General features: G+C 43.6%; 2 protein-coding genes across 2 annotated transcripts in view; both read right to left on the reverse strand.

The window, feature by feature from the left end:
- Positions 1-549: 549 nt before the first annotated feature.
- LOC110840814 (ankyrin repeat and MYND domain-containing protein 2) lies at positions 550-5,034 on the reverse strand. Its single transcript, XM_022086076.2, has 4 exons — positions 4,787-5,034; positions 3,807-3,972; positions 3,138-3,277; positions 550-1,759 (listed from the first exon to the last, which is right to left on the reverse strand). Exons 1-4 carry the CDS (start codon positions 4,985-4,987, stop codon positions 1,058-1,060), a joined length of 1,209 nt encoding a protein of 402 aa, XP_021941768.1. The 5' UTR covers positions 4,988-5,034; the 3' UTR covers positions 550-1,057.
- A 1,159-nt stretch (positions 5,035-6,193) lies between these two features.
- DAT (Sodium-dependent dopamine transporter) overlaps positions 6,194-27,473 on the reverse strand; it is a 34,362-nt gene continuing 13,082 nt past the window's right edge. Inside the window, exons 6-19 of the mRNA XM_087348979.1 lie at positions 23,918-24,145; positions 19,568-19,702; positions 16,501-16,655; positions 14,991-15,103; positions 14,696-14,834; positions 14,485-14,619; positions 13,140-13,243; positions 12,751-12,988; positions 12,087-12,215; positions 11,896-11,995; positions 10,747-10,847; positions 10,041-10,208; positions 9,704-9,841; positions 6,194-9,419 (exon numbers count right to left, since the gene is read on the reverse strand). Of these exons, the coding sequence (XP_087205105.1) occupies positions 9,722-9,841; positions 10,041-10,208; positions 10,747-10,847; positions 11,896-11,995; positions 12,087-12,215; positions 12,751-12,988; positions 13,140-13,243; positions 14,485-14,619; positions 14,696-14,834; positions 14,991-15,103; positions 16,501-16,655; positions 19,568-19,702; positions 23,918-24,098 (1,818 nt within the window). The 5' untranslated portion in view covers positions 24,099-24,145 and the 3' untranslated portion in view covers positions 6,194-9,419; positions 9,704-9,721. The remainder of the gene's footprint in view (positions 9,420-9,703; positions 9,842-10,040; positions 10,209-10,746; positions 10,848-11,895; positions 11,996-12,086; positions 12,216-12,750; positions 12,989-13,139; positions 13,244-14,484; positions 14,620-14,695; positions 14,835-14,990; positions 15,104-16,500; positions 16,656-19,567; positions 19,703-23,917; positions 24,146-27,473) is intronic.

Genomic DNA, 27,473 nt, shown 5'->3' on the forward strand with positions numbered 1-27,473 from the left:
AATTACCCACTTCCCAAATATCAACGGCTTCACACCCCGACACTATGCGAGGCGTGAGAGACGGACAATTCTAACGCGCGGTCAGTCTCTTCCCGGCAGTATGCAACAGTGCGAAACAAGAAGGAAGTACAAATAAAAATACCTCACAAAACTTTTCCAAAAACAAAACGCTGATTTAATTTTTCTCAAACAATTTAAAAGGAAATACTGCTTCGCTCTAACGCTTCACCTCTATTTCTATGCACACAATAACATAGAAATCCAGTCACTTGCTCACGAGTTCTTTCGTGTACCCAAACAGAATTGCAATTTTTAACAGGCACTCCGAATGGACGCAAACACGTCCAAACATCCATCTTTTGAAATTCACGCACAAAAATGACGGAAAACTACTTCTGGTACACACAGTTCCGTAAAAACATCATTAGCTGAGAAGAAGAGTTAGTTATTCAAAATCATTAATGATGCGGATAATGATGTCACAACATGAAGACGGTTCTCAAAACATTAAAAAGAATTCCTGAAAACAGAAAATTAAAGAACACGCAGTGATCTCACATAATTTTACTGCCCTATTACATGCAGATGTTACAACACACAGTGTTTTGCCTTAGACATACGAACCACAACTAAACTCACATTGACAATGACAATGTCGAACTAAAAGTTGATAAACCATCCCAGAGTAAATATAAAGAACATACAATGGAATATACTGAAGAAAATTGGTAAGTACTATTTCTCTTGCTTAGGCACACATGCTGGGCTTTACAGAGAACGTCAGAAGTTACGAGGAATTAAGATGGGTTAACGAGCGGTAGTCGAGCAAAAGTGTTACGGGCATCTTATCAGAAAACAAAGATGTGCTTCATTGGGAAATATTCTCACATATTTACTTTAAGAACTTGATCTGCCTAACTGATTTCTGGACACTATGCCCCACACTTTGGCTAGAAACCATTTACAATCATCGACAAAAATAAAGTGACATTTAAAAACATTTACATTTTCAAATTCTAAAGTAACGAAGATTTAAGTTCTTCGCAACATTTTGATTTCAGTTGACCTTCAGGTTTTCCATTTTGGACGTCGGTAGCGAGAGAGTCTTGTTAGGCGCTTGCGACAGCCGAGCACACGCCTTCTTGTGCATGAACCAGTGTAGACGCTGGCACTCTCGATCACAGTACTGCACCGCCTTGCACTTTGAGCACTTCTTGGGTGCTCCTTCCTCCCCACAAGTCGAACAAAATGAAGTGGAGGTATCAGCAAAACCTCTCTGCCCATTTATAGCGGCAGCAATAATACTCAGGGCTTGAGGTGAATCCTGCTGTGCCAGACTCATTACCATCTGCCTGAACACGGTACATTCACGGTACGGGAACTCCCTCACACACTCTCGCAAGAAGCTCTCTTGGAATTCTGGTGTGTTCCCATCTCCACTGCGCCCACATTTAAGCATCTTCCTAGCGAACAGCTCTACCGGATCTGACCGCCTTTCTTCCCCCTCCTTTTTCTCGTATCCACCGTCTTTGTGCTTCTCCTGCTGAGCAGCCAGCTGTCTGCTCCGGCAGCGCGCCACTTCTGCCGCTATAAATGCCAGATAGTGAAATTTGAAGGCCATTACCTCATTTGTTTCTATGCCTCGTTTCATTTCCCGCTCACTCATCAATTCTAGTACTTTCTGTACTTTGCCCAAATTCTCTACCAATAATGGAGCCTTCTGAAGATTAAGGGCTACTCGAACAGGATGTACATTCACCTGTTGGAAAGAGAGTCTTCGTTAGAAACTAAACTGATCAGAGTGACAGACTTTTCAAAATGCATAATGCAGATATCATCTAATTAAGTGAATACTCAGTGAGTCTGAACCTGTGTCCCACGGAACACTTGTGTTTTAATCATCATTCTTGCAGTACTTTCAAATTAAATTAAAACTGTGAAAAACATTCCAAAATAATCTTTTATCACTAAGAACCAGATTAAGTAAACCGTGGTTGCAAAACTGATACAAGCTTACCAATTTTCAATGACTGAAATAACAGCCTTTATGTGCGTATCTTCCACTCCAGACGATTGGTATCAAGATGCAAAGTAACCATAATGTTTGCATACCATACACTGCGCAGCAGAGACATTCGCATAAAATAAAGAGAAACTCGCAAGGCAATCCACGATCACGTGTTCAAATGCTCACGTAGTCTTCGCCTACCACACATAAGCCACATTAAGTTTAAAGCAGCTTAGATAGAGAAGGAAGTCTTAAGAATGATTCCATCACGTGGTTGTTCCGCTGGATGGATATTCCTCAGGTAACCACGGTGATCATAATAACCACGGCAACCAAAGAACGTATAACAAGGGTAATATAGCCTGTGGACAACCAATCCACTTGCTCCCGGCCACGGAAATGCGCGCAGGTCTTCATGTAAAGTGTGCATTATTGTCGTTGATATTGGTCTTTCTACAAAAATCTGTTCAGCCATCAAGTTGTTACACGCAGACAGATTGAAGACAACAGACATTATTTTACAACTTTTGAGACAGCTGTTAAAGAATTCTCAACATTTTGAGTCCTCTAAAGGTTCATTCCCACATGCACAAGAGCTTGCAACTGGATACTATCCCCAGCCACTTGAATCCCTAACACCCTACGTTCTTCAGAGTCATCAGGCCCACATCAACGCATTAATGCTCAGTACTCGGAATGGTCACAATGACGAGACTGGAAAGTTGGACTTCCTGGAGATACAGAAATCCCTTGACCAAATCTGAGTATACCAAAGACTGCAGAAAAATTAGTCCCAAATAATTTTAATTAATGGTGTCACACCGTATTCATTGTCTGTCTGAGAAAAAGTTCATTTATGGCTCATGAGTTGAAACAGTTTAGTTTGTAAAGTTACTGTCAATGGGCTGGACAACCAGGGTTCGGTTCCTGAAAGAAATGGGAATTCTTCGCTTTACCACGATGTCCTTATCAGCCGTGGTGCCCACCTGAAAGTCCCTGGGGTAAAGCAGTTTGAGCCTGAAGCAAACCACTGACATTCATCAAGTGCTCAAGTCAAAAGTGAGCGGAACTTTACCTCCACTCATGGCATGGTGCTTAGGAACAGGGTGGCTAAAAACTGTGAACTCACCTGCATTACAAACTTATGAAAAGGAACAGCAAGTATTGGTGGAAGCTTTGGCTCCGTCTCCAGACCCTGTGGTATTGTATAGTAATCAATGTCTGATTTTGGAACATGGTTGTTGATTACTGCAACACAAGCATGGTTTCCTGAAATTAAAAAAAAAGGGCCACTTTAGTTCAATTCAAACATCTGTCAGATGAGCATCTTGTAACATGTTACTTCTTTTTATGGCGATGGGTTGTCTCCTCCCCCCCCCCCCCCCCCCCCCCCCACACACACACACAAGCCTGAACTGGAAGAACACGCATTGATGATTGTCTGGGATGCCTTATTCATCATATTTGTAGCTACCCTCTGAGTTTAGAGGCAATCCTCTCCATCCAAAACCACAGAACACAATGCACCAACAATCAATCGACTTAACGATTGTTTACGTTACGCCTTAAAAAGGAAGTAATTATGATAAATACTGATATAAAGACTGTGAAAATAAAAGCATTCAAAAGGCCTAAATGTGGTTTACACATATGAACACATTTCAGTTGAAGAAATCATTTTCTCAAGAGCTTACAAAAGTGAGTGAAAGTTTCATGCTATTACATTCAAGAATAAAAGTGGTAAGTTAACATATTTTAAAGTATCAGATTATAATACAACACTATTTGTAACCCTCACCAACAAAAGCTGCCATCTGAGAAGCAGTGCGTCCAACCGAATTGGTTGTCTGACTTTTAGCACCAGCCATAAGTAAAAGATGACACAACTCGGCATTTCCGGAAAGTACACAAAGATGTAATGCTGTGTATCCAAATTCATGATTTCCTGAATTAACATCTGCACCCTGAAACAGTCAAACACATCAATCCAAATGACTGTCCCATAAATTTTATTTTCAAGGACAATTGCATTCTGTACTTTAAAATTCAGGGAGTGATACCACGAATCCACTCTGACACACCTGGAGTAAGAGACCTGAAAGAAATCAGATGTATTAGTGATTACAGTTGCTCAGGTAACTCCAAACTTCTGAAATGTTAAAGCAGAAAGAAAAATAACATGGGTAGTTAATACAGTGAAACATAAAATGTGTGTTGTCTACATTAAAATATGTGCATGCAATATTTCAAAAAGTGTGTACATAAATTTACTAATTCAGAGGTAGATATTTATCACATGCATCTAGCAGATAGTGTTACTGTATGTAGAAATAGCTGTCGGCAATTGCTGAGAAGTCAGGCACATTCAATGGAATAGCTGCTTCACTATTTTCATCAGATGAAAATGAGGATCATTTGACTTTTTGCCCAAAACGAGTAACAACACTACTACGAAAAATACTTCAATAAAAATAGTTTATATCTCAAGTCTCTAACAACGATGGTATTTATGCCACTAAATTCAGAAAATAAGAGTATCCAAAACATACAATGATGAGCGTAATTTAACGTAAATTTACATGTTTAACGTAAAATAAAAACTCTACAGCAAAATCCTTTTTAAATTAAATTATAAATTGCCCCTTCTTAAATTGTTGTTCGTGATTTTAATACACGTCCAAGTAATTTAATACTTTCTACACCGAGTAATTATAATACTCAATCCATCTGAACTCTAACCTACAAATACATGCAAAATGAACAGCGTATGACACTTACTTGATCTAACAGCATCTGTACAATTTCCTTATTCCCCTTGTAGGCTGCATGCTGCAATGGTGTCATGCCGTTTTCATCGTAGATATCTACCTTCATCTTCTGTTGTAGAAGGGCATTTTTCAGCCCATTTACATCATTATTAGCAATTTTCTCAAAAATATCCTTCTCAACTTCACTCAACTCGTCTTTTACAGGATCCATGTTTCCGTTAGTTCCTCTTCCTTGCGATCGACTATCGCCTATGTACAAATCGATATTGCTGCGAATCAATGACGTAAGGCGTCACATTTAAAATATGAATTCTTTGCGAAATTAACTATCAAGTGAGTTGAATATTTTCAGTTATGAAACCCCCTACAATTATATGGGAATTTCGTTGGGAGTGCCGGAGAAAAATTTAAGGTGGGTGTTTTTGTTTAAATGCTCCACAGAGGAATTAACATGTTAAGGATTGTTAATTAAGCTGCCAGTTTTCAAGAAAGAAGTGGCAAGTTTCTCTAAAATTTTGGTAACCACCTACTAGACCACATAGCATCATAACTGAGATGATCACCATCTAAATTATCACATTCTGTTTAAACAACTTCAATAATTTGTCACAACTTTCTGCTGCAGTTAGCAGTCTGGGTACCAAACGAGGACTGACTCGAGACATCAGTTTTCTTTACATAAAGAATGTTACGAACTGTACATACTGTATGTCTCTATACCTTAATATAAATCTTGCATTATCATAGGCTCCACTTTGCCACAAATTTCCTAGTCAGAAGCTTTAATAGAAGTGGGTTAATTTTTTATCAACTTCTTTTCTCATTTGAAAAAGTTACTGCTCCAGAATTTATTTGCTGGTGGGTAGGCAAATAATTCCTATAAATGTTGGACACATGATTATGAATCCTTAATGGAGTCACCTTCATTATTCATCAGTGTTTGAGTTATGATAAGTGCATAGTTCTGATTCAGAAAGTTGTGCAGAACACTAAATGCAATAAAATAAAGAAGAATAATGTTTTCTTACATCATCTAATGCTAAGAGACATTAAACTAATTTATAAGCAGAACTACTGCTCTGTACAAAGACATACTTAAAGGATGTGGAGTACACAATACTTACAAACTGTCTGTAAGAATCTTCCTCAGTGGTATAAAGCAACCAAAGGTTAAAGCTGACCATTCAACTGCATGTAGTGCAGAGCTTCAACTCATGTCCTCCTGGTGTGTTGGTTAGCCGAAGGGGCAACTTGACCTTTAATCACTAGAAATGGTTTAGTTGTCTGAATTGAGGTTATGTTTGTCATGACATGAACAAGACTACATGGCATCACAACCCAAGAATACTGATGAAAATTTTCGCTGTCATGATATATACATATCTTATATGGTTTAGTATTATGCAATAAAACAAAATGTAGCTATTATTTTTATTTTATTACATTCAGTTATATTATTTGCATCATTATATTTGCAGGTTGTCTGTATGTTAACATCTGGTTAAAATTAAGGACCAACGTACGTCTAAACTGATTTATAAACTAAAATAACTGCTTAATACCAATACAGTGGCTATGTAGTACAATGGTTAGTTAATGCAGAAAGTATGGTATATATTTACCATGTTAAGCCTGCTTTAATTATAATTTATTTGCATGCTTGGGATACTTGAAATTTATAACAAATGCCTACGAATACTCTCACAATTTCTTTTGTGTACGTAATCGCCAGAAATCATGAATATGTCATGTTACATGAGACATACATCTTTCTTATTAATATTAAGATGATTTTATTAACCCTTCTCCCCCATTCACAGATGGCTCACAGACAGTTAAAAATGCAATTTTACAATGCTCATTTATAAATATAAAATATTTTTCATGAAGACACAAACAAAAATTTGCAGAGACCATACAAACTGATATGCCCTTTGTACAACTTATTGCTCCCTACAGCCCAGCGAGGAATTTCTCTGCTCACGGGAGACTCGAGTGAGCTTCGATTATTCCACTCACAGTCTCGTCACTTACAACTTATTTTACGCAGTAAGTAAAATGCTCTAAAGAAGTATTATGCGTATACCATAACAAAAATACATTGTGTTCATACATATTTAAATACAGTGTTTAACAAATATAGGTATGTATATAGACAATTATACCCGAAAATGGTTACATTCCCTGTCTTTTGTTTTCATAATACTCTTCCACTTCCTTACTGAATACATGCAGTGGCCTCAACTAGTGCAAATATAAGTACTTATGATATTTGTCTAAGAATCACCAAATACATTCAATGGCTACTATAAACATTGCACATGTACAAAAGCCACAGCAAAGTCTTGGTCCGCACCGCGTAAAACGTGTGGTACGAAGACCATTGAAGACTGCCTACATGTGTATTGCACTATGTGTCACAGTAATATTACGGCGTCGTGAAGACAACATGTATAACAGCACGCGAGATCTGGTATTTACATAATGAGCATTAGTTTCTTGCCAAACTTTATGCTTCTGGACAGAGAGTGCGTTCGAAAATCGCCAATGGCTGTTAATGGCTCATTTCGAATTTTGTGTAAATTCTGCAATATAAAATAACAGATACTGGTTTATCCAAGTAATATATGTGTGCGTGCATGTGTGTCTTAGGAAAACCTAACCTAATCTCAACTCTACAGCGACAGTATCGTTCACAATTCAAAAGAGTACACACACAAATGTTATACAACAAGAGAATATTGCACAATAAAATATATAAATTTGTAATAATTCATAATTATATTATCACACTGATGTATAATAATTATTCACTTTTATGGTTTCCAAATTTATAATAATTATTAGTTTACAATTGGAAGCACACTGAACATTTTAATATATCCTCCACTGAAATAGTACTAGACTCTATAGAAGCATAAGTACACATGAAAACTATTACATGGTCAATTGATCCATTTTTATAAATCTGTTCAGGAAACCAAAGGATAACAACTTAATTTCAAAGTGGAATTACTCCCTTGTTACTGAGAGCTATGAGCATGCGCATTTGTGTTTTACATGTAAAGTATTCGTGGAATGTTTCAGAGACACTGAATGAGTCATTATAAAACTTTATTATCAGATGGTAATTCTCTGATGTAATATGCTTTTATGAGCTTTAAGTATGATGCAAGGTTGTCCTGTCTTACGTGGAGTATCGTGAATATTTTAAAAACCAGAATTCACAATGAAAAAATTTCTCTATACTTTAAAATAATGTACCATAAGTACAAATTACATGTTCTGTTAAGTTGTAATGTCTCTAGTGGTGTTGTGAATATTTTTAAGGTTTCATACTTTCTGAACGATACGTTATCTGCATTTCTGCAGTTTTGAAGGTTTGTGCTTTGTTCGTACACGTAATTTAATGCAGTACTAATTACATGCTTATGAAACAGCAAACACCGTATCGATCGATTCAGACGGCATTATTTTCAGATGGACGACGTCGTACTTTATCAGAAGGAGTAGCGTATATTTACCAGACGGTGCAGCCTAGTTAGTATCAGTCATTAAAAGGGGGCATACATAGCAGAATCATTAGTGTACCCCGGTTCTGTTGAGAGTTTCTGTTTTAGTATTTGTAATAACTGGATTTCAACATTCAAGGGCCATCTCTGCGATAATTTGAAACAGCTGCCCGGTTATGTTTTATACAAAGCTGAATCACACTACAAACATAAATGACATGAATTTCTCTATCATGAATAAGATATTTGCAAATGACTGTCACGTTTGATGTGTAATGGAGGTCATAAAATTATCTATGGTTCATCTCTGACCCAAGTGAAAGTGAGGTACAAGCTTCAATTCAGACCGTTCTAAAGAAATTACAACTCACGATACTTAAAACACGGGAAAGTCCATTATCAATCACATATTCAGAAACTTAGAGTTTAATATGTAATTATCTATGTTAATTGAATATCATAGTAGCATTACAGTTCTACATGTGCCATTCTTTATTAAGAAAGTCATCTGTCGAACGATGCATACGTCTAAGTGCGACGCTTCAGAAAAAGCTACCAATCAGCTTTGCTAGGCCTATCACTACTTGTACTACAAACCACATGCCTCTACATTGAGAATATTAATATGTTACTTAGGTTCTAGCGGTTCTAAGTACGGTCACAATATCGCAGCACGAGCTAACAGTTTATGCAACATTACTACGTGAACAAGAACTGGGGTGTCTACTCTTGTAGTGAGTAATGCTTCTCAAACTCTCACCGAGTTAACAATTCCAGATGGTTTGGAGATTAATATCTGCAGTGAAAAGTCTGTTCAGATTTTCATGATAATTTCCCAGCCCCGCCTTGTTTCAACTTTTGATTTCTTTCAGAAAATTGTCCATCCAGTCAACCTTGCATCCCAAATTTATTATTGAAACGATAGATTATATGGAACAACAAAACATTCTTTCACGCATCAATTCTTTCTTATACATTTGTTTACCCTTTACTCTATAACATGATTACGTGTTACTCGACTACAAACTTATTCTATATTCAACAAATAAAATCTCCTTTTCTTTCACATGTTGGAGCAATGTTGTTCATTTTGGAAGAGAAGAAATATCCCGGTCCATTTACGGGAGGTAGCTGAAAACGAGAAAAATTATCAAAATATTTCATAGATATCCCACGTAAAATTGCTATCTCTTAACTGCAGTTGGTAGTTAGGATCTGAATAACTGAACTGGTTTCAGAAATGCCCCATTCTTGATGAGATGATTAATTATCCACTGTCAAAGGAAGATCCTGTGGTTATTTGTTAAAACAGCAAGTACAACAGTAATGAGAAACAAGATTCTCCCGGCGTTAACGCCGTCCCTTCTCCAGCTGTTGAGAACTATCTGTGGCGCTTGGTTCTTCATGTGGCTCACCTTGTGTGAAATCCCAGTTCAGACATTATCAGCAGCAGCTGGAGCAGTGGTCAGCTTCACCTGGATTGGGTCGGTCCGCACGCCGTTCATGGCAGCGGTCTGTTGGTCCCTCCAAGGTGTCGTCAGAAACCTTAGTCGCTGTTGAGAGTACACATCAGCGACAGTGTAAACTGAACACAGACTGCAATTTGCTACGCTTGGAGGTTTATTGTGCAGAAACCAGGGCACTTACAATCTCTTAGGTGAATAGAACAAAAATTTTAAGTGCGTGTCCACTTTCATCACAGGAAAACAGCTGATAAATCATCAGCCAATGGTAAACACGTGTTCAACTCACCTGCATGAATGTGCCAGGTGTTGTTAGCAGTTTATACACGGCCGTCCCTGGAATCATGACGATACTGGAACCTGCAATGATCCAGCCCAGCACGTTGGCCCACACCGGATACACGTATTCCTCGTAAGTCAGCGGCTCGTAGCCCACCAGCCCATACACTATGATGAACTGAAAGCCACAACAGCAACTATCACGTGACACGACAGCACAAGGTCGTATCACACGAACAATACGGTCTTTTCAGAGTGGAGTAAGACACCGATGAAGGACGTGTATAGTCGTCTTATGAATAATTAAACTTACTTCCTCCAATAGGGTTTTTGTCAACGGCAAAGAGCCTATGGCAGGTAAACACTAATAAATATTTGCATTAAACAGAAACTCTCTCGTACCGCCGAAGTGTCTCCAAAGAAGACATTACATTTTCTGAAAGAAAAATTCTGAAAATCTGCACATGACTCGCGCAGCATTGGAGCATCTTGCTCAAAAACTATTTCTTACCGCGCTGGAACGACAAAAGCAGAAAATTCTCTTATTTGCCAACAGTCTCCACAATGCAATGACAATAATAAATATGTGATGTACTTTTGTGGACGTCTCCATGAATCACCTCAGCCTCAAAGCTGCTCCTACCAGAATCTCTCTCTCTCTGTGCGTGTTTAAAACGCTACAAAGCAACACATTTGAAGCCAAGCAAATTACTTGCCATTAGGAACGCAGGGGCCAGGAAGCGCCAACACACTCGCCAGTAGAGTCCGGGGGAGAAGCCGATCATGTCCCGAATGTCGTCACAGAACCGCTGGGTACCTGCAGGAAATGAGATTGCATGAGGTCCGAAGGGACTCTGATGCATGCGAGTTTTGTTCGCTTGTATTCAGTTTCGGCCCTTTCTCGCCACGTATTCTCACCCGAGGCAACTTGCAGACTGCTTAGTCGCCTCTACTTCAACAGTAAGTCAGCTTAAAATGCGTGCACAGTCGAACGCGTTGTCTAAGCGCAATTTTCTGTACGGAGCACGAAACGACTACAGACAGACAGAAGACGGACGTCGGGCGACAGTAACTGCGCTAAACGAGTTTCCTCGCAAACCACAGTTCGCCGCGGCTCCGCGGCAACTTCTCCGACACTGCTGTCGGGCGTGAAGCCTAATTGCATCAATACAGGCGACCCAGTCTTTGCCTCAATCTGAACTTTTTAGCTTGACGGAAATGAGCAGGAATAATCTATGAATCGCCAAGGAACATACAACAGTAATCAGAGTGTATTAAACATAAAGCGAACAGCCTGTAGGCTTGAAATGTACTTGAATATTACAAGTTTAACTTAATTAAGAAATTACTGAAATAACTAGCATTTTTAATAACGGGCGGGCTCAAAGCAAAGTTTGTCATTTATTCTGGCATTGAAATCTCCAAGCACAGTTGGGTTTAGTGACTAGTTCTGAAAACCAGACGTCGAGTCTCACTGAGCCAGTCAATGTTGATGTAAGTACAGCACTCTTAAGGCTCAAATGCTACGTTGTTACTAAGCGCAGCCTAGTTTGGACGAACTATCATTACGTAACATTAATCAGACCGTTCATTTGCAGATGCTCTAATGTTCAGTTTCACAGATGGGAGTTTACAAGTTCAATTTGGGTAGGAAAACTTAAGAGAGCAGTTGGAGACGTGGGCCTATATCCGATAACTATTAAAACTGGCGTTAAGGAGGTAACTGTGAGGGCGTGGACAGGATTAAGCTGAGGATAGGATGAAGTGGTTGGCTCTTATGGACCCGGCAACTTCTTGGCTATCAGCTGCTCAAGAACGAATCTGCTCCGTGGCGTCGGTCCCGAAGGCCGGGGGGAGCTGCGTACCGTATATCCACGATACGGCGATGGTCTCGAAGAGCACGGCGAACAACATGGAGTAGCCGGCGGCGTATCGGTCCAGCAGATGAAAGAAGTAGAAGCCACCCTGCGCAGAGAACAGGAGGGCAGTCAGTGGCAGCGGCGCTGTCGACTCGGAGGGCGAACGGCGCTTTGGAGCAGGCAGAAGACATACCTACCTGTGAGCACGAGGCCAGTCCCACCACGAAGTACAGCGTGAACAGACAGGCCACGAACACCTCGCGGTTCCTGCCGATCACCGGATACTCGTCGCTCAGCGCCGTGATGATGGCTTCCGACCCGCCGAACTGCGAGACAAATCACGAAAAGGGTACGTCGCCTTTAATGGAACCGAAGGCTCATTACAAGACCATATTCTGAGTCACTTCACTCACACCTTATCCCTTAATGCACTTTAATATTATCCTCTCATCTACGTCTAAGTTTCCCAGATCCTTCTGATTTTTTTTACACTAAAACTTCGTATTTCTATTTTTAAATTAAAGATAACATCGAAATATTTTAATCGCTTCACTCACCTCTCCGAAGTGGATTGAACATTTGTGATAAGACACTTCACTCTTTTTCCTTTGATGTAAGTCTGAGGTTACATTTCTGTCAACACGAATATCATTATTATTATATTTGGTGACGAAGCCCACAACAGTAACTCTGTATTGTGCCCACAGAGTGTATCTATGGGTTCCTTTTGATTCTCAGAATAAACAGCGATTATTTCCTTAAACAGCGTTAACCAATTGATCTACGTAATGGTGAAGTGCCGTGTTTTCTTCGCGGTACGGACTGAATCCTTAAATGCTATTCAGTGGACTGGCTGCGTACCGAGCTGTCGAGACCCAGCGTGAGCAACATCATGAAGAAGATGAGCGCCCAGAAGATGGAGCCAGGCATGGTGGCGATGGCTGCGGGGTACACGATGAACACGAGTCCAGGGCCTTCGGTGGCGACCTCCTGAATGGGCCGGCCCGAGGTGTGGGCCATGTAGCCCAGCACGGAGAAGATGACGAAGCCTGCGATGAAGCTGGTGAAGGAATTGATGGCGCTGGTCAGCAAAGCGTCCCTGAAAACAGGCGCAAGGCTGTCACGACCCGCAACTTTAACGTCGCCGGCTCAACTGCTGCCCGCCCTCACACGTCCACCGACGCTGGAAATGTAGTCAATTTGATGGCGCTGGCCTGCGTAAGAGCTTAGTATTTTTCTAGAGCACTTACTTGTACACGTTGTTGTGGTACTTGTTGTACGACGCATAAGCCAGGAGGACGCCGAAACCAGGGCCGAGGGAGAAAAACACCTGCGTGGCTGCGTCCACCCACACCTGGAAAAGGAATCCGATGCTTTTCAGTCTGCAGTGTAAGTACACGTGAAAATTCCCGTCGCACGGGGCGGAGCGACAAGCAGAGGGGCGCTGTTCTGAGCCAGATGAATTCAATCCACATCTTCCAATCCTATTTCGCCAAGATCCGTTTTAATATCATCCTCCCATCTACGCCTAGGTCTTCAAAGATGTCGCTTCCCTTCAGGATTCCCAACCAAAATTTTGCACGCATCACTCCCATGCGTGCTACAGTTTCCGCCCATCTCATCCTCCATGATTTCACGACCCAGATAATGTTTGGCGAAAATTACGAATTATGGATTTCCCTCCCTCTTACGAACGATTATCCTCCGTAACCCCCGTTATCGGACACCCTCAGTTCCCTTAACGTGCCGAAGGTAAGAGGCGCGTATTCTGAACTGCGGCTCGTAACTCATTCCATCCGCCCTTCTGGGCTTTGCGCGCCTCCCTCTCAAACCCCTTCTCAGTCGGACGCACATTTCGACTTCTTTAAAAGGCACAGACGCACTGATCTGTGTTACTACGTGCAGAAACTCCGCGTGCGAATTATTTCAGGATTCATTGCTTCGTGGTCGACCAAGTCCGTAAGAAAACACGGAGTTTCCATTTCCGAGAGCGAAGTGCGGAATTACGGTCGTCACGTGACAGGACTCGGATTGGCTGCCGGCAACTGCACCGAGTTCACTTGGACGAAATGAATATTAAAAAGGCTCTGAGACTGAAGGAGTGAAGTGGTGAAGGGCGGGGGTTTGAGCATTGTCTTGCAGCTCACAGGCTGTTCATGAAAATAATACAAACGCTGACACTACCAGCAGTAAGAAGTAATAAAACCGAATATTTTGGGGGGATTCTGAGAAGTACAACTCGAAGTTACGATATAGGATGGAGATCATAGCGTAACGAAATGCCAAATACTGCCCTGGTATTTATTTATTTTTATTTTAATGTTACGATGTTGTGAAACGATGTCTCCGCGAAGCCGCGCCTCCACGGGCACCCTGTAGCATGAATAAGAGCGTCAGTGAAGTTGTCTCAAGCGGAACGCTGTAATTCGTGTCCACGACTTTTAAAATGCGTTTGTGACTTATTATCCGCGTCACTGGAGGAAAATTGTCGAAATGTTTAATCACGACACAAATAAATCGTTATTTTAGAGAAACGACGCTTTTATCTAGACGTGAATGAACGTACAGCACTGGAAAAGACTGATTAAGTCCTACCTCAGCTTTGGAGATGACCGAGAAATTTGGGCTGAGGTAATACTTGATCCCGTCGGCAGATCCGGGTAGCGTCACACCGCGTACGAGCAAGATGAGCAGCACGGCGTACGGGAACAGCGCCGTGAACCACACCACCTGCGACACAAAAATGGCTGTCAGTCCTGCGTTCCTGCTGTGCTGTCGGCGTGGAGATCACAGGCACGGCACTGACCTTTCCCGACGTGGAGATTCCCTTCCAGAGGCTAAAGTAGCAGATGAAGTAGACCGCCAGGAGGCACAGCGCCATGTCCCACTTTATCGCCCCAAGGTCGTGCAGACCGGAGCTCCGGTGCAGCTCCAGGATCGCCCGACTGCGTTGGGACGAGAACAGCGTTTCAGATGAAAGGCGCATTTCGGCATTTATTTGGGCGAATTGTGGCCGGAACCAGGCACAGTCACATTTATTAATTCGTGTGTACCTAACTAAAGTGCATAAGCGCCTTCCTCAGTCACACCAAGACACTTACTTGAAGTACTCCGACGCCGCGGAAGTGAACTTGGTGTGGTTGCCGATGATGGGACCCACAACATCGTCACTCCAGTTCCGTCGGAGTTCGCCCGACCAAGCGTTCACATCAAACTGGAACAGTAAACGGCACATCACCTCCAGCGCTCACTGGGCCTCGTCGTGGTTTTCCTCTATCACTACAAGTGAGCGATAAGACAGTAGGTCAAGCCTCCAAACTGGAAGTCTCTCTCTGGAAATGCTGATAGTCGCTCAGCTGAACAAGAAATGCCCTGGCTCTTTTGAACCCTGACTGTTCATGACCGTGATCACAATAGCCCGGCACCGGTCACTCCCCGTGGCAACAGAAGAAATTAACACAGTCTCATGTAGAATCGGGAGTTCCTCGCTGACATCCGCCTTGAAACGTAGCCAGTCTGTGGACCTGTATCCAGCAAATCGTCGGAGAACTTTGGAAACCGGGCGCAAATTTTACAAAAAAATAGAGAAAAGTTTTATCGTCGCCAATATCCCGCTCGATGGCGTCGAGCTCAAAACGTGTGTTATCGGGTGTTAGTCCCTGCCTCCGACTACAGACAGAGAGAAAGAAACATTTCGGCCAACGCGAAATGACATATTTATCTGTTGGTTTCTTTAAAAACGCGCCTCACGGACTGCGCGGAATACGTGCGATTCGCAGACGAAAATCAATACCCGAGGGTGAGCTTTGAGGTCCTTACGGCGGCGAATATGAAGATGGATATCTTCTGGGCTGTTGCGACGTGCAGTCTGGCAGAAATATACAGACATCCTGCCTCCGAGCTCATCGCCCTGATAGAGACAGTAAGCATATCTGAAACGTCGGTGAAGTTTTACCAGACTCACGGCGCTATAACCCAGAAAAGAGCCATCCTCATGTCCGAAAGAATTTGAGAACGGATGTGAGGTTGAGAGGAAGTGGCACGTAGAACGCATGGGAGAAGATAGATCCATGCAAAATTATGGTCGGGAAACCTGAAGGAAACAGGGTCCTTCAAAGGCACTTGTGCAGATGGAAGGATAATATTAATATGAATCTAATAGTGAGTCAATGGTGTGTGGATTGAATTAAGTGATCTATAATGGGGAAATTCGCTGTAATGAAATTTTGGATCACCTTAAAGACGAGGAACTTGTTGCCCAACTGAGCTACTATCATCTTCTCAAAGAGTGGAATGACGTGTTGAGACGTTGGTTGCCAAATCCGAAGATTCTGTGCAAACATTCGCGTGGAAGGACCGAGTACAATCACTAACATAATCAGAATATCCAACTCCAAGCCGAAAGCTTGCGAACTGCGTCGAGACTTTACGTCCAGTTAAAGCCCGAAAGTTCCGGAGGAATCCGGGTTAAACATGAAACCGAAGTGATGGTCGGTTCAAACTACTTCTTCTTCAGTGCGACTGTGGTTTTATCTAATTATTGTGCTCAGGGGAGTTGCCAGATGTAGGCCCTCTTGCTTGCGAGCCTTTACGACGTAGTTCCAGACTCACCGGCCGGCACAGCGGAGTGTTCCAGGAGTTGTCGCACGTCGTCCAGGGCAGCAGACTGGTGAACGAGGCGAAGAAGTACCTCAGGGCCCACGCGATGATGACGTTGTAATAGAAGTCCACGTAGAAAGCTATCAGCACCACGGCGTACCCGATACCTGAAGAAAGAGTGACCGTTCAGTGTTGCCCACTTGTGGGCCGGCAGTGAGTGACGTCATTTTGTTGGGTCGGAACGGAAATGACGTAACCAGACGCTTCTAAGGTTAGGTTAGTCTGGAAGCAGACGCAGAGGGGACTAAGCCGCAGAACAAATTTAAGAATTTCGGGGGGGGGGGGGGGAGCAGATTAAATTCGGGGATTGGTTTGTACGAGTCGGCCCGAAGTCCTACTTACTACCTAAGAACCAAATATTAAATTATAATGCAGTGTACAACGCAAAATAAGTTAACAGGAAACATGGAACAAACAATGAAATTCCGTTAAATTCAACAGCGCAGACGAACCAGGAAAGAGAACAAGTGTAGTAATGCATACAGACACGGTCAGTCACCGTTCAAGGACGCAAACCCTGGGTGTGACCTCTCCTGCGATATTATTTCGGAGGCTGAAATTGAATCAGAGCACCGAGTCATCTTTTTCTTGGTGTCACGTGATCTTGTGACTTTGCGTAATTTGATTAATGCTCCCACAGCAGCAGCGGGATGTACCAGATACGAACAAAAGCGGTTCGTAATGCGAGTAAAAATGTCTACCAAACTATTTCCACGGAGACCAGGCCTCGTGGAGAAGCTGATAGTCGCTTAGTTAGTGTTTTATAAGACCCGGAGGTTCATTACCGCCTTCGGGGTCAACTTCCTTTTAGGCTTCGGAATAAAAATTTTCGCTCATTTCTGGTGTCTCCAGCCTCTGTGAGTTCGGGCATCCCGTTGTCATCTGCGCGTCTTGCCTGCGTTCATTATAGCTCCAGGGCTCCGTTGTCTCATGACGCCACGACAGGTTCATTATCAGCTGTCTTTTTTTTCCACTAAGCCCCGGATTCTCGCGCTAAGCAATTTTCGATGATAATTTGAAACCATTCCTTCAATTTGCTACATCATTGGCTGCATTTCGAGAGGAGCCTTACCAGGTCCAGCGGCTAGCTATTTCGCAAATGCGTTTCGGCTGATCCAATAACATTTTCAAATTTCGTGCACTGATGAGTTTCACAAATGTACAGTCTGCCCTGTTAGACTATTGTACAGTTATGGACACACCGAAATGCAGCGCAACACCCGGGCTTTCGCCTTATAGACAAAAAAGAAAGCTTACGATTACATTCCTGAGTCTAATTCAATGTAAATCTTCCATCTGCGTCCGCCAATTCTTTGATATGTAGATATCGAGAACAAAGTATCGCGAGTTATCGATTCTGGAAGGCTGTGTTTCTTTGCCGTCGTGTTCCATCGCAGCGTACACCGACCAATCTTCCGTCTTCGCATCGAACTGCAAGTCATGACACATACGAAACATACGCAGGGGCACCGTTTCATTACAACTAAAGTTTGAAACAGAGCAGGTGGGAATTTATTCTGTACACCAAATAAATATTAGGGTGACAAAGAAAAATATTACGGGGCATGGCAGAGATTACAAATGTTTGCAAAAATATTCCAGTCGTGAATCCTGAGTTCAAGAGGCCACTTGAGAGACCTAAGTGTAAATGGAAGGATAATATTAAATATGACTTTGAAGAAATGCGGTGTCACATTCTGGATTGGGTTGTACTGGCTCATGGTAATGCCCCCGCGCGGGTTCTTCTGAAGTTGGTACTGAAGCACATATTCGTTTCATAAAAGACGGGGAAATAATTTATTGTTACTAGCTAAACGACTATCAGCGTGTCAAGAAGGACTGTGCTCCATACGGCGTAAGTTGACTACGTAGAGAGGCAAGCAGCTGAGTGCATAATTAGCCCAAAAGTGCTTCGTGCATTTCAGTTTTCCTGCTCTGCGCCGAGGACCTGCCTTCTGGCTGGCTGCAGGGGGCTTTGCGCTTTGCGGCACTTCGCCCCACTTGGTCTCCACTCCACTCACTCCACTGCTCCTTTCTTTGAACAGCTACTACTTTTAAGTTCTCTATTCTTCGTCCTCAGAACGTGGAAAATGACGCACGTTTCCGGTCCGACCGTAGCTTCCGGTTCCCCGCCAGGGATTACGGCAGACCTCCTGTATAATTGGCTAGAAGAGCGGTGCTGGAGCGTAATCCTCTAAATCGGGAGGCTTCTGTGCTTCACCTGAGCCTCCTACTGCGACCCGGTTCTTAAAGACATCGCGCGTTCAGTGTCAGCCGCGGGCGTACGACGACGGCTATGAATCGCATCTTCTGCTGTTATCTGAGCCACATAACAGAGACGAACGGGGGAAAAATCAAACAGGTTAAATTAAAAAAAAAATTCTCGCTTTGCAGAAAGGTGCGTGGGCACCTTCACGCTCCACCCCCCTTTACCCACAGGATAGGAATCCGGGTGAATGTGTCTGGATTTGGTGTGGAAGACACAATATTTGCATGTTTGTACCCTTAGCTGATTACCATAGTGACAGCGGCTTCTCGCTGCACCACTGCACTTCCATTATTATGGAAACATTACAGCCAGTTCCAAAGCTGACTGACGTATGTCACTCGCATTTCATGTCTGATCAAAGAATTCCTACGGCAAAAATATATTCCGGTCTTGCGTTATACCCTTATAATTCTTTCTAAAATATGTTAGTCTTGATTCGACCCCATGTTACTCCGACGGACCGGACATTAAATTTTATTTCTGTGGGCAAATACGGTAGCCTACATATTGATAAAATGCCCACGATGGATTTTAAAATATTTTCCATAAGTTTGACTTACGAACAAATATTTGGTTTCGGATTACAACCGGTAAGCTAGCCTGTCCCGGCCACGCAAACGTCACTTGTCATCACATGTGATCGCCCATTTGCTGACACGGGGGGCAACGCCCTGACACCCAAAAACAGACCGAACGCAAGTGACGTCGTCACGGCAATAGAAACGTCGATGTTGGTCTCCTGGGCCTCACCTTTGAAGAGCGGCACGAGACGTCCCCAGCAAGTGATCGCCCCCTTCCTGTTGAACTGTCCCAGCGCCAGTTCCATGTAGAACAGAGGGATCCCGCCTACCACCAGCATGACGCAGTACGGCACCAAGAAGGCCCCTGGAACAATTAGCGGCAAAGACAACTTTGCGTAAATCTCGGTCCCTTACCTTTCGCTGCGTTGCCATGGAGCCGCTGACGGACCCTTTGTCCATCCCCCAGTTCCACTTTGCAAACCGCAAATCCCAAATGGACTGTCCTGTGAGCGAACCCTGGGCTCTGCGGGGGGGAAGCCGGCGAGAAGCTTCAGCTGTTCGCGTCTCTCTCTCTCTTTCTCTCGAGCGTTTTATTAAGATGGCAGAAACGGCAAATCCAATAATAATAGTAATAATAATAGAAAGGAAAAAGCTTTTACTGAAAGCTCGGCTTCCATTTGGGTTCTTCCCCTCAATTACGGAGCAATTTGTCAGCCCCGCGGAGAACAACGCCACCCGGCGCCTTCATGAATGAAATGCAAGAATTCTCTTTGCTCGTTACGACCGCAGACCGAATAAGGCTCGTTGCGTCTTAATTCAGAACACGGTCATAAATGCCACCCAGCACCACCTGCGAGTTTCTCCAGCCCTGAAGATGGAGTCAGTCAGTCCGTCGCGCGCTTACATGCATACAAAGTGACAGTCCAGTGAGAATCCGTGGAACTTTACAACCACGCCCTCCATATAACTTTAGTCCCACTAAATTTATATGTAATATAACACGAAAAGCTGTGCCGTGGAATTAGAATATCTCGATCGTAAGCTGACAAAAGTCTTCTTTTGTCACAGGAACAACAGATACTTTAAACGGGGTTTGTATTTGCTAAGGCAGGAAGGCGAATTCCCGCGGGAGCCAACAGGGAAAGCGGAGTTCAGCTTCCATAATGTAAATTTCGAACCTGACCCCAGCGCTCATGAAGTGTGAACTTGGGCGGAGGCTGGACGTCTGACTCGTCCTCTGCAGACTTATCTTCATCGATCGTTCTTCGACAGAGATTATCAGAATCTTCTTAAAGTTCGCAAGTCAAAAATTATGAAGCATGAGAATAAAATCTGCAGATCCTGATTAAGTCAACGTCCCCTGAGGAGCCTTTGAATTTAACCAATCAGAAGTAGACGAGGTGGGGGTGGGGGCGTCCTGCCCCTCAACAGGTTGCTATGGGAACCAACAAGTAGAACCTGTTGAGCGGGCTACTTCCCACAATAGGACAGGGGTAACTTAAAAATCGCAAAAGATTTCCATCGCTCACGTCTGATGTAGCAGACATTACAGGGATCTGAGAGGAGAGGGTGCGTGACTCGTACCAACACATACCGCGGGCGGTCAGCGAGTCCCAGACACGCGGGGTGACGCAGCCGGGCTCCATCAAGGAGACAATTCTAACGCCGTGAGGAATGCGGAACATCCCGGTTAATGGCACTTCGGAGACCAACTTGTAGATGAAAGGATAATAAACATTGAACCTCACTTTCCCATACACGCCGAGGAATTTCTTGGCCGGCTGAGCGTACTATTCATTGGCTTCTCTGAATGTCTTCCCCGATGATTTATTTCCTTTGAATTGTCTTAAGAATCTTAAGAAGTCAGTAAGTTTCGAAGGATGTGTCTCGTTAGACTTCAGGTAGAAAGAGGCGGAGCGTAGATCTATTCAGTTTGGTCTCGCAAACCGATCTGTGGACCGGGCGCCGTTGAACAGGTATTTGCCCCGCCTCCTTTTACCTGGAGACGAAGAAAGATGCTCGAAGTTCCTTAAGACAGGCGAGGACACAGTCTAAACTACGGACAGAAATTATCGGTGTACACAGCCGTAGTGCAAAAGGCGCGTCCCCTACAGAATTCTGTCATGGTACAAAATGGCAGGACGGAACAGAACCTCGAAGGGAGAAGTAAACGGAAAAGCGCTCACCACTTTGGCGGAAATTAGCGCAAAACTACGGTATGCAGTGGCCTTAACTCTTCGTTCGCTTTATTTCAACAGTTGATGAAAAGTTTACGTGTACGCTTTGCTTTAATTCATACAGTTTCATGAAATCTGACATACAATTCTTTCATCACAAGCAACTTTTAATTCAGTTGTAAGACCGACATCGTTTAAAGGACTAAGCTTAGTTAGGGCTAAAATAACTAAGTACTTACGTCAGAGACAGACGTACGGAGTAAGTTAATAGTTTTTCACAAAATACAAGACTTGTTCAAAAGTCATTTACCTGGCAGCGAGCAAAAACAGCAGACAGACGTCACGCGTCCCCCGAGTTGAAACGAACAGCGTCTTTTATTAACTTCCTCGATGTAAGTTTCAAAACTAATTTAATTACGTCTTACTCGCCGCAAGAGCTGAAGACATGGCCGCTCCATCTACGCCCGCGCTCAAGTGCCGTGTGCAATCAATCAACTACGTGCGAATTTCGTTGTTGTGGTAGGAACAAAAGAAGGCGATTCGTTCAGGATAGCCAACGTTTTCGGCGCTCTTAAAATTACCCCACGCCCGGTGTCCCATGTTGTGGTTCCGCTCACAGGCCATCTGATTGATGAGGCAGTGTTTATTTCTAGATCGATAGTTAGGGCGACGTTTTGAAAATGGAAAATCCATTGCCCTGGCCACATCCATTGTCTACGGCAGGACTCAAGACTCAGGACACCTGCTCTGGGTCGATCACGCGGACTCACCCTCTGATATGGCGGTGGACCTTTTTAATAAGAAGACTTGAGACTGGTAAATATTTGAGCCATGAACTAACGAGTTTATGCGGTCTCTCAAGCACATTGCAGGCTGGTCTACGTAAGCGATATGTTTCGAGCTAGATCATCACTTCATCACGAACGCTGTGTTCGTTTACCTGACTACGTTACTATGGATAACCTGATAATAGCTCGGATGGTAAATATATTTCCGGGCTTTCAGGAAACCATGGCGTTCAATACCGCGCGTACAATATCCCGCCAGCGAGCCAGTTGATTCCAATCCACGCCCTATTACTTTCGTATTGTCTACTGTCCTAAACATGCCTGGTGTACTTCTACGAGGTTCAATGCTTCTGTGAAACATTTTATATATGAAACCGAATTTGCATAAACATTCTTTGGAATCAGACGTGACCCCTGGGAAGCTGAAACCCTTCACGCATCTTGCACCGCGTTCTGACGTCTGCTCGAGGACTCTGTGGCTGTGGAAATCTTCCCTATTTTCTGATAGATCGCGCCATAGGGCTGACCTGGTACGGACACACTGCTTGTCCGCTTTGTCCGGACCGCTCTCACAAACGATCTGATAATGGACTTTCTACTCTGGTGATTTCTTTCCTTATAACATGCTCGTCGTCGGCTCTTTAAGAAAAAGAATTTCAGAACTCCGTCGAAATGAATTCAGATCTTGAAAGGCAAAGGAGCTAATAGTCGCTCAGTTACCGGCCTTAAAGAAGCTGTAAGTTCCATTACCGCGTTCATAACAGCCCGTCAATGGATACTATCCTGAGCCAGATTAATCCACTCACCGCTCTATTTCGAAAGAACTATTTTAATATTATCCATTAGCGCCCAGCTACAGGGGTAATGATTAACCCCCTGGCTACAGCGTCACCTAGTGGCATGTGTCGTCATTACTGAAGTGGGAGCTCCATTTCGGGGTACTCCAAAGTAAAATTAAAGCTGTCCGAAAGGTACAATACCAACTACAGAGGCCTGCAAGCCGCACGTCAGCCGACGCCACCAGCGTCATTAAAGACGCCATCTTCCCGTGGCAATGTCAACGCCGCACCGACGGAGACCTAACTTGGTTACCTCGCTCCTTGATTAGCTCTTAATGGGTTATTGAATCTGGTATCCGCTCGTCCATCACACGGGTTGTTTAATCTCTGGCCCCCGACAGGCAGTTTCACAAGAAATCTCCCGCCTTCTATAAGCAAGAACGTTCATTGCCGTGCTAACAACAGCCCGCCATTGGACTCTGTCCTGAGCCAGATAAATTCAGCCACCACCCGGACACCACGAATAAATAAATAAATCCGGTCAGACTTCCGTTTCTTAGTGCAGCAGATCTCAGCGCCCGGCTGGCTTTACGTCTCTGACAGCGATTATCGGCACAGGAGTCAAGAAAATTGGAACCTTCGGCCTGTGACGAATAGAATGTAAGGTTTCTGCTTCTAGATTTCTAATCCGCCAATGTTAAACGTTCACGTTGTCTGACGAAAAGCGTAAGAGACGAGCTCCCGCCCGTTTCACGACCTCCAATACGAAATTTCATCAAGATTACGCCGTCGGCGTAAAAGTCTCGAAACATTCGGACAGCAGGTGGTCACTTACCGCCGCCGTTCTTGTAGCAGAGATACGGGAAGCGCCACACGTTGGCCAGGTCGACGGCGAACCCTATGACGGAGAGCAAGAAGTCCACCTTCTTGCCCCAGGTCTCCCTGGTGTCCCCGTCCCCCACCAAGGCCCCCCCGCGGGGGGTTGGGGTGCGAGATTTGGTGATGCTGGGAGCCATTGCGGGCAGGCTGGTTCTAGCCCTGACGATGGCAGCCCGGATCCTCTCTGTAACAAGTAACACCCTTTGATCGCCAGTGACAGTGCACGTTTTATGCGTTGGGCAGTAAAACGTTCTGATGTTGGCAGCAGTGCTCGTAATCAGCTGGAGCAAAGCGTTTCTCACAGCAAAATGACGACTTATCTATCTACTCGGAACAGGGTGTTTGAGAGAAGCTGATCGTCGCCCACCGAGTCAAACAATTTCCAAACCGGGGGGTTCATTACTGCCTTCGCCATGCGCGCTACACGTCCCGCCCATCTCGCCCTCCTTCATTTGATGAGTACAAACGACGAAGATTCTCGTCATGCGATGAAGGTTATTTGGAAACTCCTGAAACGTCCATGAGTTCGAACCTAGAGGCTTCCAGACCGAGACGTTACCCCAGTTTGTAGAGTCAGGGGGTCACACGTAGCGAATACTTGGAACTTTTCGGAGTGCAAAAAAAAATATTTTTATTGATTTCATTCTCCTCGTCAAGATCCGTGCAATTTGAGACCGAAAATCCTAGAAGGTAAATCTAAATGCAGCTAGAAAATTGTCACGCCAAATGCCAAGTACGAGGCGAAAATGACCCTGAAAGCTTCTTACCACTCAATACAAAGAAACGCACATTCGCTTATTATAAATAAAAAATAAATTTCTGAACCCGTTACATTAGTCACAGTGGGCCCGAAAAACTTAATCGGAGAACAGAAATGTTCAAATGTGTATTCACCGTTAAACTGGAACGGGAACTTCGCACTTTGTTGTTGTTGTTGTTATTACATTATTATCATTATTCTTATTGCCACTTTTATTGATGCATAATTTTGCATTTAAATGTTGCGAACGGAGCAGCTTAGTCGCGTGGAAATATCGAAGCCAGTCAAAAGAAACTTAAAGTATCTCGTTCTTTAGAAAACCAGCAACTTCGATTGAACAAGCACAATAGAGTAGACGTGCTTCGCCATTACCCCATAATGATTGAACTCTCGGGTTAAATTTAAAGTTCTCTTCTTCTCATTTCGAAGAGGAGCTCCCGATTCCCTTCAGGGAGCATTCCACCTGATTTCCCCCAAGGAAGTCTGCCGCAGACGTGGCATATTTATTTCGCAAAAACCTCGCAGGAGGTCTGACTACGGTTACACGTAAAGCCATCGCCTGCAAGGAGGCGACGCGCAGATGAATGGTCCACCGACCTGAGACATGGACATAAAAAAACTAAGCATATGAGATTTGAAATTCCTACATCAATGAAATTGTTAATGTTCGACTGAACTTAAAGTATCAAGATGGAGGCAGATGGGACGGTGGTAACCGTTTACAGCTGAAGCTGTCAAACAAATAACATTTAAATGACTAAGTCCGTACCGCGAAGTAAACACAACTCTTCACCATTACGTAGATCAACTGGTTAACGCTGTTTAAGGAAATAATCGCTGTTTATTCTGAGAATCATATTAACCAATAAATGCAAACTGCGAGAGTTACTGATTGTTAAAGCAGGTGGTACATATGTTTACCATGGATTAAAAGTGTTAAGAAACGAGGGTGTGAAGGTGTATATTGGATTCAACTGGCTCAGGATAAAGCAAATTGGAGGGCTCTTGTAAACATGGTACTTAACCTCCGGGTCCCATTAAAATGTAACAAGTTTTAATACCAGGTGACGGACTCCGCTCTGAGGAATTTGTTACGGATTCAGAATTGCGTAGATCTCTTCGATAAACGATAATATCTGGTATCTACAACCACGTACAAGAATACACGTAACAACCCACGACCGTGGCAACTTATAATCGCTTTATGCCGCGAAGACAGCACGGTATCATGTCTTCTTGCCAGTTTTCATTGCACGCAGTTCAGAAGCTCGGAAATTGAAAGCGGACCAAGGCAGTTTATAAAACGTGTCCAAGTTATCCGAGTGCGACTTCACAAACAGCAAGCAATGGTTGGTACTACGCAGCGCAGTTACAATATAATACCAACATGGCGGCGCGCTCTCTCTGCAGCTTGTCAGAACTGTTACTTCGCAGTTTGCTTCTCCGATATGCCAGTAACGACGTTAAGTTCAGAGAGGCTCTCTATACGGGGCCCAAATTAGCACGTACATTACTGGGTCATATAGATCCCGTGCTCTCAAAGAGGCCACAGCCACCGCTAGGAAGCTGTGGAGCAGCGCGTATTCACACAGGGCTGGCTACCTTTCATCCAATTACGTGCAAAGTGGTCACTTTTAATTATTATGCTCTTGTCAGAATGAGGCGTCCTCCGGTGTTTGGCGCCGGTTGCAGTAAGGAAGCTGGGACGATTGGCGTCGGCGTAGGATTGCCCGTCACAACGACAGACCAGGTCCTTCGGTAGGAAAAACTGAACGAAAGAGGTCCTTCGCGAAGTCGAGGGGTGGAGACGGTGATAAGGAGGGCGTAGGGCTCAAGATACGGTTCACTGACGCAGCTACAGCGGGGATTTACAAACCACGGAGACATTTTCCGACCAGCTGAGTCAAGGAATTCTCTCCGAGGAGTCAGATGATTTGCACAGGCACAGGATAGATGAGAAATGCGGGCGAAGTTTGAGTCAGAAACCCCGAAGAGACGAGAACACTTCGCAAAATAATAAATAATATGACGATAATATTAAAACATATCTTGAAATAACAAGGTCTGGGTGTGATTTGAATTACTTAGGACTTACTTGGCAGACTCTTTGTGAGCACGGTAATGATTCTCCGGAATTCATTGACCAGCTAAGCAACAGTCATTTTCTCGACAAGAGGGCCCTGGTAGTTATCGAATGAGAAATTGTCTCTGCGTCTAAATAGAACATTGAGGGGGCGGGAAATTGGACTGTGAATTCTTGGATACAATCTGGTTATTTTAACCAACAAATGTCACCGACGTCTGTTCGCAGCAGATCAAAAATTAAACTGGAAAAAAGACGGTTCTCTTAAGCAGAATGCACTCACGAAGGGAGGGAAAATTTCGTGGTATTTTATTTAAGTTGTATGCACGTGTAACTTAAAACGTCTCTGACACTAAAAAAACATTGCGGTAAATGTAGTTGAACCATGCTGGCTTAATTTATGTGACTTCTGGTGTCCATTTGAAAAATTTTCTTCTCCTTTCACGTTACATGTGTATTTTTTTTCAAGAAGCATACAGCGATACGATGAAGAACTTTATCGCGGCGATGCGAACGTCAGCGCAAAACCAATTCGTCCTGTACTGATCACTTACTTAAAACATTCGGAACCTCGTCGGTTTCGCCCCGCATTTCGAATCCCATTATCACACAAATTCTCTGTCACTTGAAAGTAAGTGACATTGATGCGACCGGTCGCACAACACACAC

Source organism: Zootermopsis nevadensis, unplaced genomic scaffold (genome assembly GCF_977971745.1).
Source record: "Zootermopsis nevadensis isolate Lab colony 2312 unplaced genomic scaffold, Znev_1.0 Znev_ptg000015l, whole genome shotgun sequence".
Lineage (NCBI taxonomy): Eukaryota > Metazoa > Arthropoda > Insecta > Blattodea > Termopsidae > Zootermopsis > Zootermopsis nevadensis.

Bases quoted from the DNA above. Each gene is read 5' to 3' on its own strand.
- LOC110840814 (XM_022086076.2), bottom strand. From the start codon at position 4,987: ATGGATCCTGTAAAAGACGAGTTGAGTGAAGTTGAGAAGGATATTTTT. The intron at 3,278-3,806 runs GTGAGGGTTACA...TTTTAATTTCAG, and splicing joins TCAGATGGCAGCTTTTGTTG to GAAACCATGCTTGTGTTGCA. The intron at 1,760-3,137 runs GTGAGTTCACAG...TCTTTCCAACAG, and splicing joins TTCATAAGTTTGTAATGCAG to GTGAATGTACATCCTGTTCG.